Source organism: Podarcis pityusensis (genome assembly GCF_964106645.2).
Source record: "Podarcis pityusensis genome assembly, chromosome: 3".
Lineage (NCBI taxonomy): Eukaryota > Metazoa > Chordata > Lepidosauria > Squamata > Lacertidae > Podarcis > Podarcis pityusensis.
Genome location: NC_138026.1, coordinates 64620299 through 64644835, shown reverse-complemented (window position 1 = coordinate 64644835; position 24537 = coordinate 64620299). Strand labels below are relative to the sequence as shown.

The window sequence follows — 24537 nt, the reverse complement described above, 5'->3', positions numbered from 1 at the left end:
ATGCAACATGGGAGGGAAACAGATTAATGCCATAAACATTACACACACACACACACACACACACACACACACACACCACTTTTCACCAAATCTTTGTAACTGTTTCCTAAACAGTAGTCCCAACGTAGTGTACAATACCACTGAGCAATTAAAAAATGACTAAATGGCCATAAAATATCTAAGGACTTCAGCAGGAATCAACTTTGAAAAAATACAATAGGACAAGAGTGTCTTCATCTGCCTGCAGAACAACATTGAAGAGAGTGGCAGATAGAAGGAGCTCCCCACTCCAGAGACCCACGGAGTATGCAAGCAAAGAGGGACCTCCACTGCTGATGACTTTGGGGATGAGACCTGCAAAGTCTCATTCATCTTATTTGGTGGATGATTTCTTCTCCAGTAAACAATAAGCCTGCCATCCAGAGCCATTGGCAGCATTGAAACCCAGGAAGCATTGCTGTTGCCAATTCTGAGAAACGTATGCGATGTAGCTACAACAACAAATATGATTGGCTGTTTGGTATTGTGGCATCCTCATATTCACAATATGATCTGTGACTGGCTGAGAACCAGTTTGTTAAGAAGAAGAAGAAGTTGCTGCGGGGGGGGGGGGGGCAATACATGAACAGATAGAACAGTGGAAAAACTGGGGGGTTACTTGAGAAGGTTCTAGGCACCTCAAAAGCCCCCATGTCACACTAAAGAGAGCCACTGGGCTTACCTATATAAAAAGTGTGCTTGAGTGAAAATATGCTCTCAGCTGGGATCTAAGCTCCTTCGAGCTCTTACAGGGTTTTTACACAACTGTCCAAGCTGCCACCACCCGCAATCAACACAAGAATAAAAATAGCAACAAGTAACACCAACAAGAACATACACTGCTCAGGCTTCCCTGGATGTATGAAGCAGTGTAGAAGTAGAGGCAGTTAGACCAAATCAAGAAAAAACTAGGTAGCCCAGAGTAATGAAAAATATATTTTACAGTCAACAGTTCTTTTTCCTGTCAGGTGGGACATGCCTAAGATGGCAATAGATAGGGTGGGTAACCCTGGAAGCGCAGGCTGGAACACACACTGTCAAAAGAGTGCCTCAACAAAGGCAAACATGTTCAGCCTAAAGAACTATGCGCACAACAACAATAACCAAAGAACCTGGCTGAGGGAAATACACTCCAATAACCCAAAAGGGGCAAAAAGCTCAAAATCAGTGCAAATAATAGTCAGTGGAAAAGCGTTTATTTTAAATAGGTGAAGTTGTGTGGGAAATTGGGGGTCGGGGGGCAGAGTACAGTATGAAACAGAGTGGGGAGTGGTAAGAGCTGACAATAGAGGAAAAACAAGGCTAGGCAAGTGAACAAAACAGCAAACTCACAACCAATCAACTCACCCCCCTCCAGGACACAAACATTAAACTACCATAAAAAACAACCCTGAGGCAAAGACACAAACAATTCCACACACACATGGAAGATGCTACATTTATTCTCTCCCTTTAATAACACAAGGAACAACCACAAACAACCAAGACCAGTCGACAAGAACAGTCAAAAAAGGGAGCCTGAGCCAAAGGAGACAGAGAGACTTCTCTGTATGAAGGGAGGTGTTTAAACTGGTGGGGGTTGGCACAATTTTAATTTAGCTGCAATCCTGCCTGTAAGCACTAGAGGGAGCTCACATACCGCCTGAGAGCATCTTTAGTCAAAAGAAAAATGATCATACACAAAAAATTAGGTTATGCATTAGACAGCACTGCCACCAGCCCATGGAAGACATTCCAGAATATGAGGTCTACTCTTTCTCATAAATGCTATCTTGCTGTCCAGATAGGATGGTACTAGAGACGTGTAAGTTTTCCTCAGATTACTCAAAAACTATCTACGAACTTTCAACATTTTTTAGGAACCTTTTGGAAGAAGGCCCCACCCTGCCATGAAATCATATAAACAGTAAATAAAATTCTGGAATTGTTGCAGCAAAAAACTGCTGTTAAGCAGTCAAACAAGTGGGAAGAATTTTTTCCCCCCCCAGGACCTACCATTAGGGTATGGAGTTTCACAGAGGGTTAGAAAATCAACTATTGAATAATCCATTTCTAAAACAGCAGTGCTCTTCCCGTGCATAACTGTTAAACAGGGTCTTCTTCCTACAGTGTCATATGACAAGCCACCTGACAAGATGATGAAAGGTTCTCTGCAAAGAAAGAATGAAAAAACAAACAAACAGTTAAGATTATAAGAGACAGCATTAGGAGACTTATCATCAGAGATCAAGAGAGCAACCAATAGCACTCTACACTGTATATGTGGCACAATATACCACTAACCTTTTGTGTTAGGTGTGCTTGGCTTAAGAGTTGTACAAGAACACAAGTTTGCCCAACAGACTGAACAACTAGCTGAAAAAATCCATTCCCATTGTGTTGTTCTGTGTAAATAGAGGCACTTGTTTGTCTTTTAAACCATATTTTAAGCAGTTGGATAAACTACTGTCGAGAATTCAGTACACCTCCCCACTTATTCAGAAAGATGCATATGCAAAATGCTGCCAATAAATGCAACTAATCTTACGAAAACTTGTTTTTCCTTCCTTAGATGTGTCACACAAGTGTGAAACTCAAAATTCACTTTTAGGCAGGACCAGCCCATCCATCATGTGGACTGAGACAGCTGCCTCAGGCAGCAGAATCCAAGGGTCAGTGTCTCCATGAGTGCACCACCTGCCTCTGTAGGAAAAGCAACAGCAGCTTCTGGCAAGATCTCGCAAACCTTTTGTCAGATCTCACAGGAAGCCGCCACTTCTCGTGTCTCTGGCGCTGCCATGGGTGCTGTAGCCCCTTGCCACCAGAGGAGAGAGAAGAAGCAGTGACAGCTTACAGGTTCTGACTAGATCTCCCTGGAAGCTGTTGCAACTGCCTCTCCTCACTTCTGCCATGGCAGGGAGGACAGCCCATCCGCCATCACCAGAGAAGGAACAAGTGGCTGCTGCAGCAGGCTCCAGCGAGATCTTGTGGACCTCTTGCAATAAAGACTATTTTCTCTTTTAGATATATACTACATACAAATGGAGACTCACAAAGTGATATATTTGTGATAAATCTGAACATAATCCTGAATCTGAACAGCAGTGTGGGAATAATTTATTTCCCCTGCACATGATGTATGGAAGTCTGACAGGTTAAAATACATGCCACACCCTAATTCCATTCCCTTTCCTTATTCTAGGATTCTTTAAACTTGAAGGGCAATGCAGAGCCTGCACATGTGTGAAATAAGTTAGGATTAAATAAAAACCACTTCCTCTGTGATTCAACCCATGACAGGGGTCAAAGAGCCCTCAAAAACTCATCAAATCCTAACTGGGAAGAAATTCTGGTTAATCATTTAGCCTCTCCCACTTCCAAATTACTGTAAAATGTAAGGTGTTTTATGTTAATTTTGCTCCCTCTGTTTTACTTTCCACTACCCCCAGCTCAGGGACGCAGGTGGCGCTGTGGGTTAAACCACAGAGCCTAGGACTTGCCGATCAGAAGGTCGGCGGTTCGAATCCCCGCAATGGGGTGAGCTCCCGTTGCTCGGTCCCTGCTCCTGCCAGCCTAGCAGTTCGAAAGCACGTCAAAGTGCAAGCAGATAAATAGGTACCGCTCCAGCGGGAAGGTAAACAGCGTTTCCGTGCGCTGCTCTGGTTTGCCAGAAGTGGCTTAGTCATGCTGGCCACATGACCTGGAAGCTGTACACCGGCTCCCTCAGCCAATAAAGCGAGATGAGCGCCGCAACCCCAGAGTTGGCCACGACTGGACCTAATGGTCAGGGGTCCCTTTACCTTTACCTCCAGCTCAGTGTTAAAATTTCCCTTGAGGTTTTTCTGTGTATCTGGAACTATTGTTCCCCTTGTATTTTTCCTGCCTAAAGTAACATCCACTTTACTACTACAGCAAATGATTTTAATTCATATTCCACACCTACGTATTACAAGTCTGTAATTTAAATTGTTGCAAGAATTTAAGAGATTTCTCATTCAATTAATTTTAACAAATAAATATTTTTTGCATGAAGGTTGTATGAAGACAAAGTGCATGGGAGTTTGAGGAACCATTTACTTTCACAACCATCCTTGCTTCCAGTCTATTTTTATGCAGTAACAACAACAACAGCAACAACAGCAACAACAACGCTGAATAGAACTGAAGGTTTCATGAATAAACAAAGTGATGGTGGGTTTGTCACATTTTAAAATCATGGAAGTACTTCAATAGCTGTTTAGATTATTTTGCCTTGCAAAGTCCTTATTTTTTCTCTACAAATATCCAAAACAAAGTTAAGTAACTGTTTCCTAATTCTTACCCAGCTCTGGTAGTTTTGTATTCCACTTTAAGAATAGGTTTACAAGGCTCTGGCTTCTTTCCATCTTTTACCTGCTTTCCTAAAACAAAATATTTTCTTATTTACATTTAAAAATAATTTGATAAATCTCAGAAATCGCACCAAAATCTTAAGAATAGTCCCATATATTTAAAAGGTTATATAAACACTACCAAGTATGCATCATACTATCCTTGCAGATTTAATGCAAATAACTCAATTGCTTTTCTTATAAACAGTAGATATTTGGCTGTAATAACCAACACCCCATGTGCTCTCTTACCTGGAAGAAAGTCTCAATCCACTGAAGTCAATGGGATTTACTCCCACATAAACATGCACAGGACTGAGTTGGAGAATTATGAAGAATAAAGAATCCCCCCCCCCTTCATTGTATTGCTGTCAGAAAAACTACTTTATTTCAACATTTGGTCGTGATATATTTTAAAAGAAAGCAGGTTTGACCAGCAAATTGCCAGTTTCACAAAAAATCATCTCCACTATATAAACACTGTATAAACTGATTAGAACCTTTTACAGTTACTAATTTGCATAAATAGTGAGAACCTTTTCAGGGCTAATAGGCTAATTACATGTTCTGCTAATTTATAAGAAAGCTATACAAAACTGCAAAGCACTGCAAAGCAGGTAAAACCTAGACATTTTTACATCAATGCATAAGTCTGATAAGGTGCCGCTGCAGACATCTTTTTGGACATACAATAGTAAGATTATGATCATACGACACATCAAAATTCCTAAAGTTGTGAAAGGTGTACACAAAGGTGTACAACAGTGTAGCCTTGGATTTTCCCTGGCAATCTTATGATAAATGTACTACTGTGCCTGCACTTAGGGTGAAAGTAATCTTGGATTACAATAGTGTTGTGCTAGTTTGATATGTGCTGACTCCTTCCACCCACTCACACATTAGGTTAGTAGGTGGCATGCCCATATTAACCTGGAAAGCTAACTTTTGAAGCAGCTCTGCAGGCATCAGTGTTTAGCTCCATGGCATGAAAAGCTTCACCTGCTGCCTTCTGCACATCAAGCTTTTGTTGAAACCACCAGAGGAGACCAGGTTGTTGCCCCTTACTGAGCTAGTTCACAACCCTAATAAAATACGTAACCAGAAAAAGCTGCCTGGTCCTATTCTACCTTGGGCCACAAGATGTGCACCTGAACTAGTTTTCTTTTGCATTACTGCCTAGATTAATAAACAACTCCACACTTAGCCTCCAAAGCAATGGACTTTCAAAGCCAAATCCTGACTACAGGAGACAAGGCAGGTGATATAAGCAGCAGCAGAGTTGCAAATATATGGTACAGTTTAATACCTTCTTTCAGCACATAGTCCTCAAGAATAGAATGGCATGAAGTAAGCAGTTTAGATGACTTAGCCTGCAAATCACTCTAAAGCATAATGTATACACACTGTTGACTAGAACACACTTCCATTTTGAACTTACCATGTGGAGTGATTGTCTGAAATGGCTTGGTAGGATTCCTTACATTCCATATAGTCAAGGTGCCGTCCGAATGGCTACAGATAAATTGCTTTCCTTCGTGGTGCCAAGCTACAGAATGGATTGCCTGATCAAAGGAGGGGAAATCAGAACTTATTCAAAGCAATAAGCAGAAATCTTAACAATTTCATTCAAATATTGCTTAAATGCTCCACCATGGTTCATGTGATTAAATAATGTGATAAAATACTATTTTAATGCAAAACTGTAACACTGATTCTGAAGATAGTTTTCTTTAACAAATCATTTTATGTGTGTTGCGAAAGTAGTTAAACTATTTAAACTCACTTTGTTTGGTTTAAAACTGCTATTGAAAACCTAATACAATGGTATAGTACAGTGGTGCAAATGAGAAAAATATATAGATATATATTTCCAATTGCTTTTGGAATTGCTATAGTCTGTTAAACTGAAGAGAACACCTGTATCTTTTGACAAGGGTACAATTGTCTGAAGTATTGGTGAAAGACACAATTTTCATAATGACTTTGTTTCAATGCTATGCTTCCCTACAGCAATGTACTCTTTTTTGTATCAAGATTCAATTGCCATAATCAATGCATGAGGAAGTGAGCTAACCTACAAAATGTTTCCTATACAATTGATTTTGGAAGTCTGACTGGTCAACTGGAATTGCACCATGTGATAATCGGTCAACCTATCTGATGAAAATCATAAAACTTTCACATCATGCTATATTAAATATGTACTATTAGTCAAGAACCGAGAATTCTCCTGGTGTAAATCAGCATTCATCAACATCTCACCAACTATGCACATCTGAAAAGGTGACATTTGATTTTACAAGGCAATGACAAACGTGATTTATAATAAAATGAGAATCAGATATGACATGTAATAAACAGGATCTGCACTCCATAAAGGCTTTGCTATAAGCAAAAAATGAATCCAGTTTTTAGACTTACTAAGACTGCTGCATTAAAACACATGTATAAAATATATATCTTGTTATTTTCTACTTTGACTAGAACATTAGATTGCTGAAGTCATACACATGAAGTGCAGGACTAACATCCTGCAGTGGTGTCCAAACTTTTTTCAAAGAGGCCCAGAGTTGTTGAGCTTTTTTTAGGATTGAAAGGATTGAAGGACTAGTGGAAGTAATAAGAGTTTTGTGTTTTGTTGTATGGAGCAATCATCAGCTAACACAGCAAAATACTTCAGAGTAATTCTTCAAAATAATTGCAATGTAACAGCTAATACTATTGAAATTTCTGTAATTTGGGAGCACCTTGACAATTCATAGCAATGCTAAATAACAATCTAGTACTGTTACTAGAAAAGCAGCTCTAAAATTTAAACTTATTTAGAAATATAGCCACCCCTGCACTAGAGTAATAATCTGTGGCCAAGTCAGATGCCATCCAATTTCAACTCCCATCAGCACCACACAGAATAACCAATTGTCAATGATTAGGGATTATGGGAGTTGTAATCCAACAACATTTGGAGGGCCACAGACTAGTCACCCATGCTATATAATGATAAAGCTTCAGAGACTATACCTTTGGTTTTCAGTTTTCCACTAGGTTAGATCTTCTCACTGCTAAACTGGTCAAGAAATTCCAGAATTCCCAGAACATACTTTGTAAAAAGTGCTATATGTTATATTGACTATTGGATTAATTACACGTAGACTTGAAATTTTTGAACTATAAAAACTTAAGGCCAGTGATATTTTACATACAGCACATTTGAAAAGGCATTAAAATGTAAATTGAAATTAGTCCATCAGATCAAAACACAAGGTGAAAATCAGATTAACAATGAGCCCTGTGACTTGAATATTCCAGCCAAGTATACAGCAATAATCCTGCATTAAACTATTATGGAACAAAGCAAACCACAATGTACTACTTTTATTTTTTGGAAAAAAAATTCTTTCAAGTTAAGGAATTGCTCATTTCCTAAAATGCCTGTAGCGTAGCTTGTGAAACCAGATGCCTTTCTAGGTTTCTTTGATGTCATTTTTATTTCCCCACATTATATAGCTACTTCTAGCTATGGTATAAAATGAAGCAAATGTATCCTCTCTGTATTTTTTTTACTTCTTCTATCAATACAGTGGTACCTCGGGTTACAGAAGCTTCAGGTTACAAATGCTTCAGGTTACAGACTCTGCTAACCCAGAAATAGTACCTTGGGTTAAGAACTTTGCTTCAGGATGAGAACAGAAATTGCGCTGCAGGCCCCATTAGCTAAAATGGTACCTCAGGTTAAGAACAGTTTCAGGTTAAGAACGGACCTCTAGAACGAATTAAGTTCTTAACCCAAGGTACCACTGTACAGATTCCCAAATTATTCTATCACTGCTGCAATATCAGAAAACTTTGATACAAGACTTCATAAACTGTGCATTCATAGCCTCAGAAAGTCCACATGACCATGTTTTTATGTATCACAGCAAAAGTCAGGGTCAAGAAAGAGAAACAGAAGTGACTCAACAATAACACAGGAAAGTGATGGAAACATTTATTATCTCTGTACTAAATGTTGGTCTCAAAGGAACAACAAAAATGAACAAAGGCAACTGCATGAGGAAAGGTGAAATTTTCTGCTGTAGAACTGTAAAGCAGATTTCCCTCTTCATTCTGGAAGGGGTCTAATTGCACACAAGTGATGTGACAGTGTATCATGACAGGAATCATCAGGCTAGGAAATGTTGTGTATTGCAGATAGATAAGCCTTGATTGCAGGGACAAGGAACCTCCAGCCTCTAATTAGGTCTGCCAGGCCTCCCCATTTGGCCTAAAGCCCAAGCCACACCCACTGGCCTATATCATGTCAGGTGTAGGACAAGAGAAACATGACTGAGCCAAAGGGGGTTTTGTAGGCACTACTGATCATTTGCATCTCAAAGCCCTGGTGCACAGCACTTTGACCGTTGGGGCTTGCACAGCTCTGTAAACGGTCCTTTTACGCCATAAAGTTTAAGGGGAAAATTTAAAGTATTTTCCTGTTCTGCCTTTGTGAACTTGTTCTAAATGATTCTTTGATAACAGAAAGCACCCTTAAGAATACATTTCCTGGAGCTTTGGGTAGAAGAGATGCCAAGCCAAGCCATCAAAAATCTGAAGAAGTGTGTATGCACACGAAAGCTCATACCAATAACTAACTTAGTTGGTCTCTTAAGGTGCTACTGGAAGGAATTTTTAAAATTTTATTTATTTTATTTATTTTGTTTCGACTACGGCAGACCAACACTGCTACTACCTGTAATCAAATCCCACCACTTCACACTTCCCACCATGAAAATATTGCTTGTTATCTGTCAGCTTCCTGACAACTGATCCTTTCCTCAATTCATGAGCAAGAACAGCATAATTTAGAAGACAACCGGGGTGGGGGAAAAGCAGGAATCTGGGGAGCTTTTCAACCCATATGCTTTAATAATACCAACTGCAAATTAAGACCCTGGTTTGCAATTACTCAACTTCTACAAGTGTACAGTGCTCCTTTCCTCTTCAGTGATGATGAGCTGGATATATAAATTTTAAAGCACATCACTTGGGTGCAATCCGTCTGTGGAGGCAAAACCTGTCTGCTACTCCTGACCTCAGTGAAATAGACTCCATTAGCAGGGCTGACACAGAAAGCTGAGAAGATACAAACTGTAGCCCTTTGGGTCCCTGCAATATATAGCCCCTTCTTCCACCTACACCCCATTTTTGGGGAATATATCCAATAGGCATTTCCCAACATTCTTTGTCACATGGAAATGTCATGGATGCTTTAGCTGAGATTCCTGCATTGCAGGGGGTTGGACTAGAAGACCCTTGGGTCTCTTCCAACTATAAGATTCTACGAATAGGCAGAGAGATAGAAATGCTTGGAACCATTTGAAGCAGGGAAGGCACAGCATCAAAGATACATGCCCACCAAACTGGGGACCTAGTTTTGGAAGTGAAAGAAGTGGTGCATTTTGAAACTATTCGTCATTCTCCAGACTGAGGAGCTGGATTCAGTTGGGATTGTGAAAAGTAAAGAATTTTATCCCACTTGAACCAAGCTCCTTGCAAAGTGGGAAACAAGTATTTATTTTTTACATTTGTGACATCAGTATTCTAAGTGTGAAACAAGTGCAAATCTGCATGAAGGAGGTAGGTTCCTATCCATCACTGATGCCACTGCCAGAGGTACAGCCCATAAGACTTTATTAGACTTCTGTGTATAATATAAAAATATAGTCAATCGTTGAGTTTTCCCTCTGCAGGACTACAACTTGTAAAAAAGAGATTTTCATCAGTTCTTAACACAAATGGGCAGTAATGAGGAAATGAAAAAAGGGAAAGGAAAGTTCAAAGAATTTATTTAGCTATCTAATAGACCCAACATATTTCAAAAAATACTTGCTTCAGGATAACTAAAACAGATAACTAGTACTATATTAAGAACACTGAATATTAAAACATCCTTATGTAAGAATATGCATACTATATCAAATATGAAAATAAACGAAATTATAATCCAATATCACCACTATTTGAGATGGTGGATGATGCACATAATTAGACGTAATGTGTAAAAAGTGTTTCTTGATTGGTGTTGCCGCTCCCCTTTTTTATCATCAGGCAGACTTGTTGCAGAAGGCAAAAATTCACACTGAAACATGGGAATTAGAGGTTGGGAGAGCGGGAGATTTCGCCTCTTCCCCAATGTTGCTGAGTACATGCCTTGAGCCCATACACAAAGGCACTACTTGAGCCCATGAAAAATGCTCCATTTGCTACTTTTTCAGCTTTAACTATATTTGAAAAATTACATGAAAACATACCAAAATAGATTTGGTTATAACATTACCAATTAAATAGCAATGTTCATACATCCCTTAATTTTAACACTGAAACAGCTAAATAGAAACAACTTATTTACACTTACTGTTTTTTCTCATTTTATAGATTATATCTTCACAAAAATGTGCACTCCACAACCAATATTTTCAATTTTATTTTTATGTAAGCTGTTAACAGCTGCCATGTATCTAGTTCCAATTGATAATTTTATCTATTTCTTATAAAAGCTGTTAACTTAATCAGATTTTACTGCTCTCACATTTTTTCTATGATTGATTTGTTACTCATTCCTTTGGAGAACAGTTGAGTGTTGACCCTAGGGAATACTGTGGTAGCATGGGCAAAACTTTTACCCTACTCACAACAGGTAACCTGCTTCTACTCAGAGGAACTAACGAAGGGAAAAGGTAGTGCTGATGATTTAGCGTGTCACTGATTGAAAACCTGGGGGCGGGGGGGGGGGCGGGGAGGTAGTCTCATGGACCTGCCATTATTGTAGGGATGTTGGTAGCAAGTTCACTAGCTATTATGCCACAATGTTTTTTAGATAACTACCTGGATATGTTTTACAAATTTTGCTCAATATTCAAATTTTAAGTAGAATTATTAGTGCTAAATAACTGACACCACAGTAACCATTCATTAATACAATGTAAATGTTTCCATTGTTCACACTGGCACAAAACAAAATTAGATTTGGGACTCAAAGAATTCACAAACGTCTCCTAAAGCATCCACCTCCAATGGAAATCAGTAATGAAGATACATCCCACTCAACTAGCAGCTTCCCTCCTGCACACAGATATTATGGCAGACATGTAGAAAACCCTAAAAATGATACAACTCAATCGTTTATAAAATATTGATTTATGTGCTTGTTATATATATTCCACCCTCTATTTCCAAGCAGAGGCATACCTAGGGGTTGGTGAACCCGGCCCCCTGCCAGGGGGCACAAAATTCACCTATCAAGACAGTGTGTGCAGTGATGCGCTGCTGCTGCGATCGTGGCCAGCTCAAATGCAAGAGAAGTTCCCCATCCTTCTCGCACCATGGTAGAAAGGTGTGCAGACTTTTTTGCCCTTCCTCCTTACCTCACCCTCACTCCAGATGCTTTGAGTACTTGGGTTGTGTAAAACGTAGTAATTTTTAATTTGGCTGTTGTAAAGTGTTTTTCTTCTGGGGGTGTGTGTGCGCCAAGACAGCTCGTTGCCAAGGGCACAAGGAGCCCTAGGTAAGCCTCTGTTTCCAACTAAAGACTAGTATTTTTAAATTGAGAAAAATCAATCTCTAATCCATAAATTGCAAAGTGCTACTTTCATAGAATTGTGAGAATGAATCCTTGAGTATCTGCACACCTAGAGTGCTCAGCATTTGTGTGAGAGGAACTCCAGAAGTATCCTTGCTTTTTGCTGTCTTTTAAAAATGGGTACTACATTAATGCAAATCATGTTGGAAATCAGCTTTAGAAAATGAAATTTCCAACTTGGACCACATGTATTGATATTTAAATTCAGAAGTTCCCCCACCTTCCTTTCAGAACGATTAAAAAAAAATTGGTAGGGTTTCTAGGGAGAAAAACATATCCAGAGTCTGCTCCTATAGACTATACTGACTGCCCATGAGGCTATCAACTATAATGCAACTAACTCCTAGCCTAATCACACTCACTAACCTTTGGGTGTAGGGCAAATTCCAGTCTTGGGGTTACAGCAGGGGGCCACATTAGTGACATCACACATCAAAAATAGGCTTCTGCCTCCTGAATGGACTGAAGACTCGTCATAAGATGTCCTAAAAAAGGAAAATATTTTCTCTCTTTTATAGAATGCTCCCTTAAATTAGCCAATATGCTCCTCGTTTTGGAGTAATCATGGTTACCAGGGCAGCATCTAGAATGAAATACCAGAAACTGGTATTTGTCTTTAAATGTCATTCTGATTAAACAAGTTGAGAACAATTTAGCATCTTAGTAGTCGTGATGATTTCCATATGCCTAAAAGTGGGTTTCTGACTGTTTGTATGGAACTTCAAAAGAAAAAGGACTATTTGGCAGAGAATAAGCATACAAAAAAGCAACAGAAAAAAGTTATGTAACATCACACACAACCAATAACAGAATCAGTATTAGTTTCCTTCTACTATGCTTATTTCACAAACTATTCTGTAAAATGTTAATTTGCTAGGTGAAAGGGCAACTCTGGAAACGATACTATAGCTACACAACTCAGCCTCCATAAGTTTACATATGTAAACAAAGAAAATGGAATAAATACCCAATAATGTTTTTGATTAAGTATCTGAACCACTGGAATGTGGGGATAGGGATACTTGCTCAATATCCTGTGTTCATAGGAGAAAGAGCATTACTACAGGACACCAGAAAATTTCAATAACAACTGCCCTGAAGGCTTTGAAATCAGGCAGAGTATTGCATTGCTATGAAAACAAGCACCGTGCCAGTGATAGTAACCTTAAATTGCAGTTTAAATAGACACTAAGGACTAACAGAAGGCTTAGAGATCTTCTCCTCTTCAAAACTGTACAAAAGACTTACCTGACATATAAAGGAATAAAGGGAGATGCCCAGAGTGACTGGGGAAACCCAGCCAGATGGGTGGGGTATTCTTATTCTTATTATTGTTATTTCAATTTCAATTTCATTTAAAGTTTGTACCTCTTTTATTACTCAAGTGCCTAGATGTAGGTAGAAAAAACTTCTGTCATCCTCAGTAAACATTTGCTAAGTTTTACAACTGGTAGAGAGAATTAATCTCTACTGAAGCTGAATATCCCTGGCATTCTTTAAACCAATGAACTGGTTTGCCAATGAACCCTGGCAAAAAGCGAGTGATGGCTACAGCTGAAGCCTGATGAAACTTAAAAAAAGACAAACTCATTTCTAATTTCACCGAACAGGGTATCAACATGGCCAACCCCCAAGGGACCCCTTCAAACTCCTCATGGATACATAAGATAATTCTATGCATTCATTTAGGACTGCAGCTGGTCAGAAAACGAAATTGAGGCTCTGTGCTGCAACTCTTTGAAATGCCTCCATCTCTTAGAGAAAACCTTTGCAAACTCATGAAGTAATTCATATTCCAATTTGAAAGTGGCCCTGCAGAGGAGTCAACAGACTTGTCTGTGGTTACCTTGGCAACACCCTGCTGGCTCTTCAGAGGTTGGGGAGATTCAGGTCTATAAGGAGAAACATTTAACCTAATATTCTAGTGCCTTCAGAGAAAGAGTGGGAAAACGCCTCAGCTTGAGGACTATCCCCTGTCTCTAACCAAAGAGTTCATATCCCTGTCTGGAATGGGCACACTTAATCTCTAGTGTGAAAAGGTTGGAGGAAATAACTTTATAACCACTCAACACAGCAGGAACACTCTGGTGGTTCAGATTACCCTGATGCGACAGTGTTTATGCTACACAATCAAGTAGCTTCACTCCTTGGCCCCTGAAATTTTAGGGGTGGAAAACAAGAAATATGATACCTTAACTCTTGTTTGGGGGTCTTATGAATATCTCCTGTGTAACTGATGCAATCTCCCCAAATTCCTGATTAGCATCCTTTTTATCCAGCTGAGGAACTCTGGGTAAAGGGAATGTACATCAGCCATTAAGGCAGGAGCCTTACATACAAGTGACTACACTATAAAGCTTCATTCCGCTCAGGGCTGACCAGTTTCTGAAACAGAATGGGAGCAGAAACAGCTCTTCCATGAGGCTTTGCATCAGGAAGACTGGTGCTTCTGTGATATAGAAGAGGCAGGATTCTCACCTGGGGCACTGAGATCCTGTACTGCCATGGCCTTACAATATAAGTGTAGGCATTGTTTGACCTGAAAACAGTCTATTAGAGACCATTTCTTTCTTTCATTTATTTCCATTCAGAAACAACACTCTAGTCCCATTTAGTCTCTCACAGATCTAATGCAGGATCCACAATGTCTTTCAATTGTTAAAACTGGACAGCTCTTTACACTTTGAAATTGCTAAGCCCTGTGGCACTGCATGAAAACCTGGAAACTTTACTTCTAACCTCCTCAGACAATGGCCATTTGAGAGGAACTTCCTCAGGGAATGACAGCCCTGGCAACCAGAAAGTAAACCAAAGCAGCTGAAAGAATAGGAATATTTTATGCCCCAACGATGGAAGTCCTTTGCGGGGTTGTTGGGTTTTTTTTTTGCAATAAACCAGAAAGGAGAGTTCCTTTTATTTGATTCAGGACTTCAGGATGTCAAAGAGATGGAAATTGGTCTTTAGCTTGCTGGACAGATCCAGGTAAGTCTTTAGATAAGTCTGACAACAGTGCCTCTTTAGATTGCTGAAGCTTTTCAGTATTCAGCTGAGGCTGAGGTGGAGCCACGCCAATAGTATGTCGGGGGAAATAGCAGTAGTGATGAAGCACTAGGCATACTTGACAGTTTTGATTACCTGTACTGATATTTGTGTAACCAAGCCTGAAGAAAAGAGCGGGAAATTAGACCAGACTCCCATTGGTGGGCTGCCTTTGACATGGCAGCTTTAGAGGCTCTCTCAGCGACAGACATAGCAGTTATAGTACCTGGGACACAATGAAGGGTAGTAGCCTCACCCAATGAGAATGGACTCAGAGCTGGAGCCCTGCACACCAGAAGTTGATGCCAACTGAGAAATGCAGAGATTAAGTAGAGAGTTATACATTGCCATAAGGGTTTTAGCCTTCAGCAGTGTTTTCTTGTCCATGGCCCACTATTTCCTCAAAGTTGCAGCAGCAAATTGTCTGGAACCAATGGGGGAACCATAATCCAGTAGTTGCTGGCCATTGCTTTGCAGGATAGGTGATCTACGGTAACTAAGCGCAGATCTGCTGTGGTTGATAGTTCAGAGCTCTGGTGGGGCTTCAAAAATGGCAGGAAGGAGAACAGAGCAGCTGTTAAAAATTCCTCACACAGCCACAGACCACTAAGCTGCCTATCTAAGAAAAGGGGGAAAGGAAGCAATATGACCAAAAAGAAAAAGTCAAAAAGAAACAACCAAGTTGCCAGAGAAGAAGGAAAAACGTAGTGGGAAATAACAACCAAATTCCCCACAATCAACACAATACCCTGCAAGATGCAAACATTAAACTACGCAAGACACCCCAAACTCAGAATGAGAGATAGCTCACACTAGCTTTTGCCTCACACAAATAACATGACAGACACAACCCGTTAAAAAAAAACAAAACAAGCAATACCAACAGCACAAAGACAAACTCCAGAAACACAGGTACACAGACAAACACAGTCAAGTCTGAGCCAAGCTGAATGGAGAGTTTGGGATACAACATCTCAGCACAAAGGCAGGAATAAAAAACTGCTGGGGGCTGGTCAGGTGGGGGCAAAACTCTCCAAATCAGCGGCAATCCTGCCTTCAAGTGCTAGAGGGAGCTCATACCCCACCTGAGAGCATCTTCATCCAAAGGATAAACATGCGGTATTTGCTAAGGTTTGTCCCTACCTATCAGCATAACTCGTAAGTCCAACTTGCCAAAATTTACTGTGGGGATAACAAGCAGATTAGAAATAGCACCACAAATATTCATAAACTGCTTCCAGATTAGAGCTCTTATTGCTGCTGGAGCGTTGCTCTTGTGTGATAAATTGGTAGTGATGCCGCTCTGAATATAATAAAGCACTTCAGGTAGAAAATGATCAGTTTTCTAAAATGGTGTTATTCCTCCTAGCTGCACAAATTGGGGCTCCTTCATCTACTCCTCTCCCCTTCTAAGACAGGAACATTTTAATACCATAATACAGAATAAAATATCCCAGATTGGAAGGGGGCATTATGGATCCAAGCCAAATATATTCACAACAGTTTGGTCATCGCAAGGGTTATGTTGGCACAAGTGTCCACAGCAACACTCAGCTATACAATAAGGAAAATTTACAAATGTTACTACCACCTTCACATGAGCACTTTCTTAGATACTGTATGGCTTTTTTCTTTTTTTTTTGCAATCTGCATGTTGGAAGAATATTGAAACTGCCCTTAGCCAATGTTCATGAAGTGAGAATCCATAGCAGCCAATGATTCAATAGCTGTCTTATTTTTACTTTAAGTGCAAATAATGTTACCAGAAACCATGCATCCAAACAGAAATAGGAACGTTACCCTTCAAATAGGCTGCTTCTACTGTTCATTTGCAAGTTTAAAATTACTCATTACTAAGGCAGTTTCCAATTGCATCTGAAATCCCACACAGAATTGTGACATTACATAGAACAAGAAATGTGAAATGAAGTAGTAAAATAGTTATGTGTCACATTTTTTGTAGAGTAAATACAGCATAAGAAATTCTTGACTCTGTCAAAAAAAGAAGTAACTGCATTGTTACAGCAACTCTAGCTTCCATAGCTGGCATGCATGACAATATGTAATCAGAAGCCCAATATTCTGCAACCAAAAAGTTATATTTTAGAAAGACAAAGTTTAATTATCTGATGATTAAGAAGACAGGACAAGTTAGAATTTAAAGTTTCCAGCTATAAAAAAATTAGGGTGAACCTCCTCACTTTACCTCTTTTGTGCCTGCAAGGAGATTCAAAGCTCCTGCTTTCTATTTTAGTTGAAATTTCTCACAATATCAAAACTTAGAAAATGGGGGGTTTGTTTAAACTATGGTTTGAAAACAAGTCAGGATGTGAAATCATGGGTCTAAACCAATTTGTTTTCTCTAGTCATGAAAACAAACAAGTTTTTCCATGTTTGGACATCAAGGGGAACTGTGGTTACTTGAAAATCAAAAGCTTCTCTTTGTGGTTACAAAAGAAACAGTGAATGGAAATGGAGAATATGACCCATGGCTTTGTTCCTCATAGGCTACATCAAGGATGAGTCTAATTCCTGTCTTTGGCTAAATTTAAATACACAGCAAAAAACCAAAAACATCTCCCCTTTTAGCTCACATGTTATTTATATAGATTTCTTATTTAACCATTAGAAAAAAGTAATCATAGGGCCTCAATTTGTCATTTTACTGTGCTCCTATTTCCCCTCTTCATATCCAAACTTCCTGCATAGACTGCAGACTTTTAAACTATAATTACTTTAATCTTAGGATACTATAAACACAACAGCTGAATTGAGGACTCCTAGAATATTGAAAAATACTTATTGCACACATTATTCAGCATCACAATATATATTCATCTTCCCAATGAAAAAAGAAATGGTTCAACTGCAATACAAAAGTTCAGTCTTGTACATGTTTTCCCTTTATGCATTTACAGCAGTAAGTACCAAACAGGGTATATGCAGTACTGTGTGAAGTAGTTCTCAGTGTCCCAAGCTATGAGGTAAACTGACTAAAAATGAGAGGATTATGATGATAGCTGCAAGTCAGCAGTGTAATCAGAATACTGAAAGTTTATGCACATGAACCGGAAGAGAACTTGTTGAGAGGTATTTATTTATGGTATTCCTTTATAGGAATATATCCTAGGGCAGTTGGTAATAAGAATACGATACAATTACATAACCTAAGTACTACAAAAAAACAAACAAACAGAATCCCCATCTCTCCACCATTTTGTGGTGAGGCAGCATTGTGCCACTGACATGGAGAAAAGCTGCGGGGAGGTCTCCCTCCCTGGTTGGGTGGGTTGGCCACACTGCATTCTACCTGGCCTGACTCTGGAGGCCAATCAACAGCCTGCCTGACCTCAGGGGGGAGGCTTGTGAAATGGATCAACGTGAGAATTTATTCCTGCTGGTCCATTCCTATGGTATAAATAAAGCCCAGGCTATAGGGACGTGGGTGGTGCTGTGGTCTGAACCACTGTTTGCATGGATTAGGGTGCTAGAATTCTGAAGTATACCTGGAGAGAACTAGAATCAGTCAAAATTGAAGATGTCTTCAGACGTGGGTGGCTCTGTGAGTTAAACCAGAGCCTAGGGGTTGCCGATCAAAAGGTCAGCGGTTTGAATCTTCGCGACGGGGTGAGCTCGCGTTGCTTGGTCCCTGCTCCTGCCAACCTAGCAGTTCGAAAGCACGTCAAAGTGCAAGTAGATAAATAGGTACCGCTCCGGGGGGAAGGTAAACGGCGTTTCCATGAGCTGCTCTGGTTCGCCAGAAGCGGCTTAGTCATGCTGGCCACATGACCCGGAAGCTGTACGCCGGCTCCCTCAGCCAGTAAAGCGAGATGAGTGCTGCAACCCCAGAGTCGTTCGCAACTGGACCTAACGGTCAGGGGTCCCTTTGCCTTTTATAGCACTTGTATTGGAATTGTCAGTTTTCCAACCCACACTCCTTTTGCTAGGTGTGATTTTGCTGTGGACATTTGTTGGAAAGATATTATACTGTCTTAATTGGCCTAACTTGGCTGAAAGGTTTTTGCCTACCTCAAAGCAAGGAAGCAGTTGTATTTATGTTTCAGCCATATCAGGTTTTTTTGAGTGGGGCAGTGCACTGGACAGGATCTAAAGCTTATGAGGGGACCCCAATGGGGTCTTGAAGATGGCACTTTAAAGACTATGACTCTAGGCTCAGAGGGGTAGGATGGGTGAATGGCTGCCACACACCCAGGGGGATTGCAGGACTCACAGTAGCAGCTATGGTTGCCCAGTAGGTGGGCTGGGAGATGTGTATGCCAGGAGGCCATTTTCCCGATACAGATTCTTGCCTGTTGCTGCGCCAAACTCCAATATGTTGTGATCAGTAAAATTATGGCCATGTTTAATCCCCATTCTCCTTCTGCCAATTGCTCCCCAAAACCATGCCTAGAAGCACATAGCCAACAATTAACAGAAAAGCATTTTTCAAATTCCCTACTTCATTAATCCAGAGAGCAGAATAGATGAGTCAATTATGGTGTTTAAGATAATCAGTTCCTTTTCCACCAGATCTAAAAATGTCACTTCATTTAAAATGCAAATGTACAGTTGCTGGCCCAAACTAGTCACTGCTGAACCTAAACACATAATGGTTTGCTAAAGCTTTCTTCATTTTCTGACGTTCATACACATTTAATTATAGGAGGAAACCATGTTTCTCGTCCACTCCACACTTTAGACACAGATGCTTTCTGAGATTCTAGAAAAACCAAACTGGGAACCTGTAATGAACTGGGGTGGGGAATGGGGAGTGAGAAGCAGATAAGTAAGGATTGCTACTTGTTTACCCTGACATCCCTCCATGTCATTGGAGGATAGAGAGACATCAGAGAATGCCTCACCTGAGTGTAATTGCACCCTTACTACACCCTTGATTGCTTCAACTGTACAGAAATATAGCCTCTCTCTGTCACCAAAGTATAGAGATAGCTGGGCTAAGAAAAATATATAACCCTCTTCCATAGTCACTTTAGAAGCCAATCTCCCTATCCATCCCTTTTTGCAGGGCAAAAAAACTGCTTAGACTGAAGCCTGTGTATTGCTGTCTGATGAACACGACACCATACAGCAGCATGAGAGAAGCATACATGTGCAATCTTTACTGTAGCCACTTTCTTGCGGGAGGGGGGAGGTTGGTCTATCCAAACCTCTGACATTTTCCTGCATTTCTCTCCTAATCTCTCCACCTCCATTCCCCCATGTCTTCAACATTAACATTCAGATGCTGTAGTTAAGAACTATTAAATACACACACTACACTGAAGTCCATATAGCACATGCAAGTTTAGCAACCTCAGAAACTTTATTCCCAAATCTGTTGCTATCTTATGAAGTTTTTTTCAGCAATGCTTCAACGTGTTAATGTATGAATCTGTGTAACTCGTATACATATAGAATAGAATCAAAGAATTGTAGTGCCCTCCAGATGTTATGGATGAAAACGCCTGTCAATCCCAGTCAGCACAGCTAAAACATGTTAAATGCAACAGGTTGGGGGAGATCGTTCCAGACAAACACAAGCAAATAACTATGTTTCTAATGTTAAACTACAAAACTGCTTTAATTCTAATATCATGAGTACAAAAACCTGCCAGATTAATAACTTTGGTTACCTCGTCATGTGTGTATCTGTAATCTGCCTTCTTGCATTTGAGGTCCCATAATGCTACTGTTCCTGATTCAAAACCAATCAATAGCTGTAATAAATAACCAAAGAAAATATTAATTTTCTGGGAATGAAAATGAGTTATTTCTAGTACCTGAATACATGTGATTCAATTCTAAAAATTTCTGGATTAAAATGCAAATGTTAAGGACAATTATAGAAGCATAATACTAAAAGGTAACAATATCCTAAAACTGTAACAATACTATCAGAGACACCAAAAGATGAAATATATTTTAAATACTAAACCCAGTGTTTAGGACATGCCTACTGACAGACTATTCCGACATAAAAGAAATATACAGATACTATGATATGCAATTTCAAAGACTGTTTAAAGTACACTTGAATTGTCAGAAAAAGACAGACAAATAGTCTCATGGTTGCTTCAGTCTCAATCGAATTAAATGAATCCACCCATGGATGAACACACAGAGGTATTAAATCTAGGAAATAAAGATCACCACAGACTGAAACTCCCAGCTTGTGGCAAACCATTTATATGAAGCAGATGCAGTGTAGTGAACTGAATTATTTTGGATGCATAGTCTGATTATTACCCTGAAGAAACACTAATCTTAAAACGTGATACAAGGTTGATTAGGAAAAATAAATTACCTGAGTCCTTATTTGATTTTCTGCAATGCTTTTACTGCAATTATTTGTATGCCTTAAACAGATTTTATATATGTATATAGTCCTAATTCTATTAATGTTTAATTGGTTTTTTAAATTATTCTTTTTCTATGTTTTTATCAATTCTTATTATAATCTGTAAGGCACCTTGAATCCTATCAGGGAAAAATGTGAGGTATAAATACTACTGCTGCTGCTGCTGCTACTTCTTGTTGTTTAGTCGTTTAGTCGTGTCCGACTCTTTGTGACCCCATGGACCAGAACACGCCAGGCACTCCTGTCTTCCACTGCCTCCCGCAGTTTGGTCAAACTCATGTTGGTAGCTTCGAGAACACTGTCCAACCATCTCGTCCTCTGTCGTCCCCTTCTCCTTGTGCCCTCAATCTTTTCCAACATCAGGGTCTTTTCCAGGGAGTCTTCTCTTCTCATGAGGTGGCCAAAGTATTGGAGCCTCAGCTTCACGATCTGTCCTTCCAGTGAGCACTCAGGGCTGATTTCCTTCAGAATGGATACGTTTGATCTTCTTGCAGTCCATGGGACTCTCAAGAGTCTCCTCCAACACCATAATTCTAAAGCATCAATTCTTCGGCAATCAGCCTTCTTTATGGTCCAGCTCTCACTTCCATACATCACTACTGGGAAAACCATGGCTTTAACTATACGGACCTTTGTCAGCAAGGTGATGTCTCTGCTTTTTAAGATGCTGTCTAGGCTCGTCATTGCTTTTCTCCCAAGAAGCAGGCGTCTTTTAATTTCATGACTGCTGTCACCATCTGCAGTGATCATGGAGCCCAAGAAAGTAAAATCTCTCACTGCCTCCATTTCTTCCCCTTCTATTTGCCAGGAGGTGATGGGACCAGTGGCCATGATCTTCGTTTTTTTGATGTTGAGCTTCAGACCATATTTTGCACTCTCCTCTTTCACCCTCATTAAAAGGTTCTTTAATTCCTCCTCACTTTCTGCCATCAAGGTTGTGTCATCTGCATATCGGAGGTTGTTGATATTTCTTCCGGCAATCTTAATTCCAGTTTGGGATTCATCCAGCCCAGCCTTTCGCATGATGAATTCCGCATATAAGTTAAATAAGCAGGGAGACAATATACAGCCTTGTCATACTCCTTTCCCAATTTTGAACCAGTCAGTTGTTCCATATCCAGTACTAACTGTAGCTTCTTGTCCCACATAGAGATTTCTCAGGAGACAGATGAGGTGATCAGGCACTCCCATTTCTTTAAGAATTTGCCATAGTTTGCTGTGGTCGACACAGTCAAATGCTTTTGCGTAGTCAATGAAGCAGAAGTAGATGTTTTTCTTCTGCTACTACTATTACTAAATTCCCCAATAAGGTTTGTCTCCTCCTCTTCTTCAAGTATGCAGGGTCACCTGCCACTTATCACATTGCAACTGGACTTAAAATGTAGAATATTCTAAATGACTCACTACCAAAAGGGTCAAAGGAAAAGACTGACCCTAATGTAAATAAATAAGAACCAATTCAGATATGCAGAAAGATACACTCTAGACTGTACAAATACAGGAATATTCAAATGCAACTCCATCTAAAAAAACCCACACTGCATGATGAAAACTATGTAACAGGAAAAGTGGTTGTTTTGTGTTTTTAAGACACAGTTCTAATATGCATTTTGCCCTTTTAAGACACAGAAAAACTGAAATAAAATATCTCACCTGTGCCTGAAGTGGTTTGTTTTAATTTTGTACAATGCTCCTTTATTGCGAACTCAAAAATAATAATTCTGTTTTTGTAGTTTGGGTACATTTAAGGTGGACCATATTACAACGACTTGAATATCAGTTTTTAGCATGGAGATTGCACATGGTATTGAACTAGAAGTTTTTACAGTCTTTCACAGATGAAATATAAAACCAGACCACCAAAAGTAATCAGCTCTTGAATTGAAATACAGGCAGCTCCCCACTTGTGCATAACCACCACATGTATGACACACACATCATTTTTGGTGCCAAAAGGGGGTGGAATGGGGGTGGGAGCAGAACGGGAAGGACTTGCGCACGTCCTACTGATGTGTGCAGTGGCCACGAACGGAAGCCTCGCGTAAGCAGGGATTCCCCTGTACAACAGTCGGCTATTAGGCAAGGGTCAAGAAATAAGAGTAGAAGGCAGCATCAGGATCAAACTAGTTGGTTGACTGGTGTGGTACTCTAAAAAATAAACGTTTCCAACTATCATCTTCTACTATTACGGAGAGAAGCAATACATGATAGTATGTTCATCTGCATGAGAAGTGTAACTGAAGACACAGATAATCCTCCATCTATACCCTATACAAACACAGAATGTATGTTTGACTGAATAATTTAGGGAGAAAAATAGTTTTAAGCCATTCTAAAAATCCACTATGTAAAAATTTCAAAACTGGAAACCTGGAGTCCTAAAAAGTCACTCTAAAAGAACCAATATATTTTTAAAAAGTCATGTTTTTTCACAGCAAAGGTATTAAAGAGGAAAATCTGTCGTAACTTTACCGTACACTTCATAAAATGCCTCCTGCTGCTTGGAAATAATCTTCACCAATCTGGTATGCACCCGTGTCAAAACTGTTATTATGTAAGGCCCCCGCCCACATTTGCACAGAAATATCTTTAAGATCCCCTTTTAATCCTAGTATCAGAATATCGAGAGGATTTTCTAACATTTAAGATTTATATCATAATCCTACTAAAAAAAAGCATTCTGAAGTACTAAATTCCATTTAATCCAGTAAATGTGGAAAATTAGATCTCTTTCTTGTATACTAATTATGTATACCGCCTAAAAATGTCACTAAAATGTCATAAGTATGAGTTTACATTGGCAAGATGTCTATGTATGCTTTATACATATAATTTTGAAACAGCATTGTGTCATAAGCCGCTACTTATGAACATCCAATAGCGATGCTTGCATAATAGTCCAGATGCTGGAGATGATTTCATTGCCACTAACTACCGTTTTTCTGGGGGATCAGTCTCTAGGACATATGACAAGGCACTTCAGTTGTTGTTCTTAGAAGAGCACAAAATTATACATGAATGAAAAGATGGACATAAACCTTTTTTAATGTTAATTCACAATAAGGACCTTATCTTTTCAGTAAGAATGGGTTTCTAAGCCCTATCATGTCCTTCAGTGGGGGAAGAGGGCTTTA

The 24537-nt window shown here is 39.6% G+C and overlaps 1 protein-coding gene across 6 annotated transcripts in view; it reads right to left on the bottom strand.

The window, feature by feature from the left end:
• The window catches only part of STXBP5 (syntaxin binding protein 5), a 117463-nt gene that overhangs the window by 49684 nt on the left and 43242 nt on the right, over positions 1–24537 (bottom strand). For 5 of the 6 annotated variants that reach the window (XR_013983974.1, XM_080998554.1, XM_080998555.1 and 2 more), the window contains exons 7-10: positions 20679–20762; positions 5827–5950; positions 4340–4418; positions 2035–2189 (exon numbers count right to left, since the gene is read on the bottom strand). Coding sequence is in view for 5 of the 6 variants with exons in the window: in XM_080998554.1 (XP_080854680.1) it covers positions 2035–2189; positions 4340–4418; positions 5827–5950; positions 20679–20762 (442 nt within the window). In the remaining variant the exon portion in view is untranslated. Of the gene's footprint in view, positions 1–2034; positions 2190–4339; positions 4419–5826; positions 5951–12372; positions 12439–20678; positions 20763–24537 lie in introns of those variants that run through there. The other variant, XM_080998558.1, reaches the window with a different exon arrangement.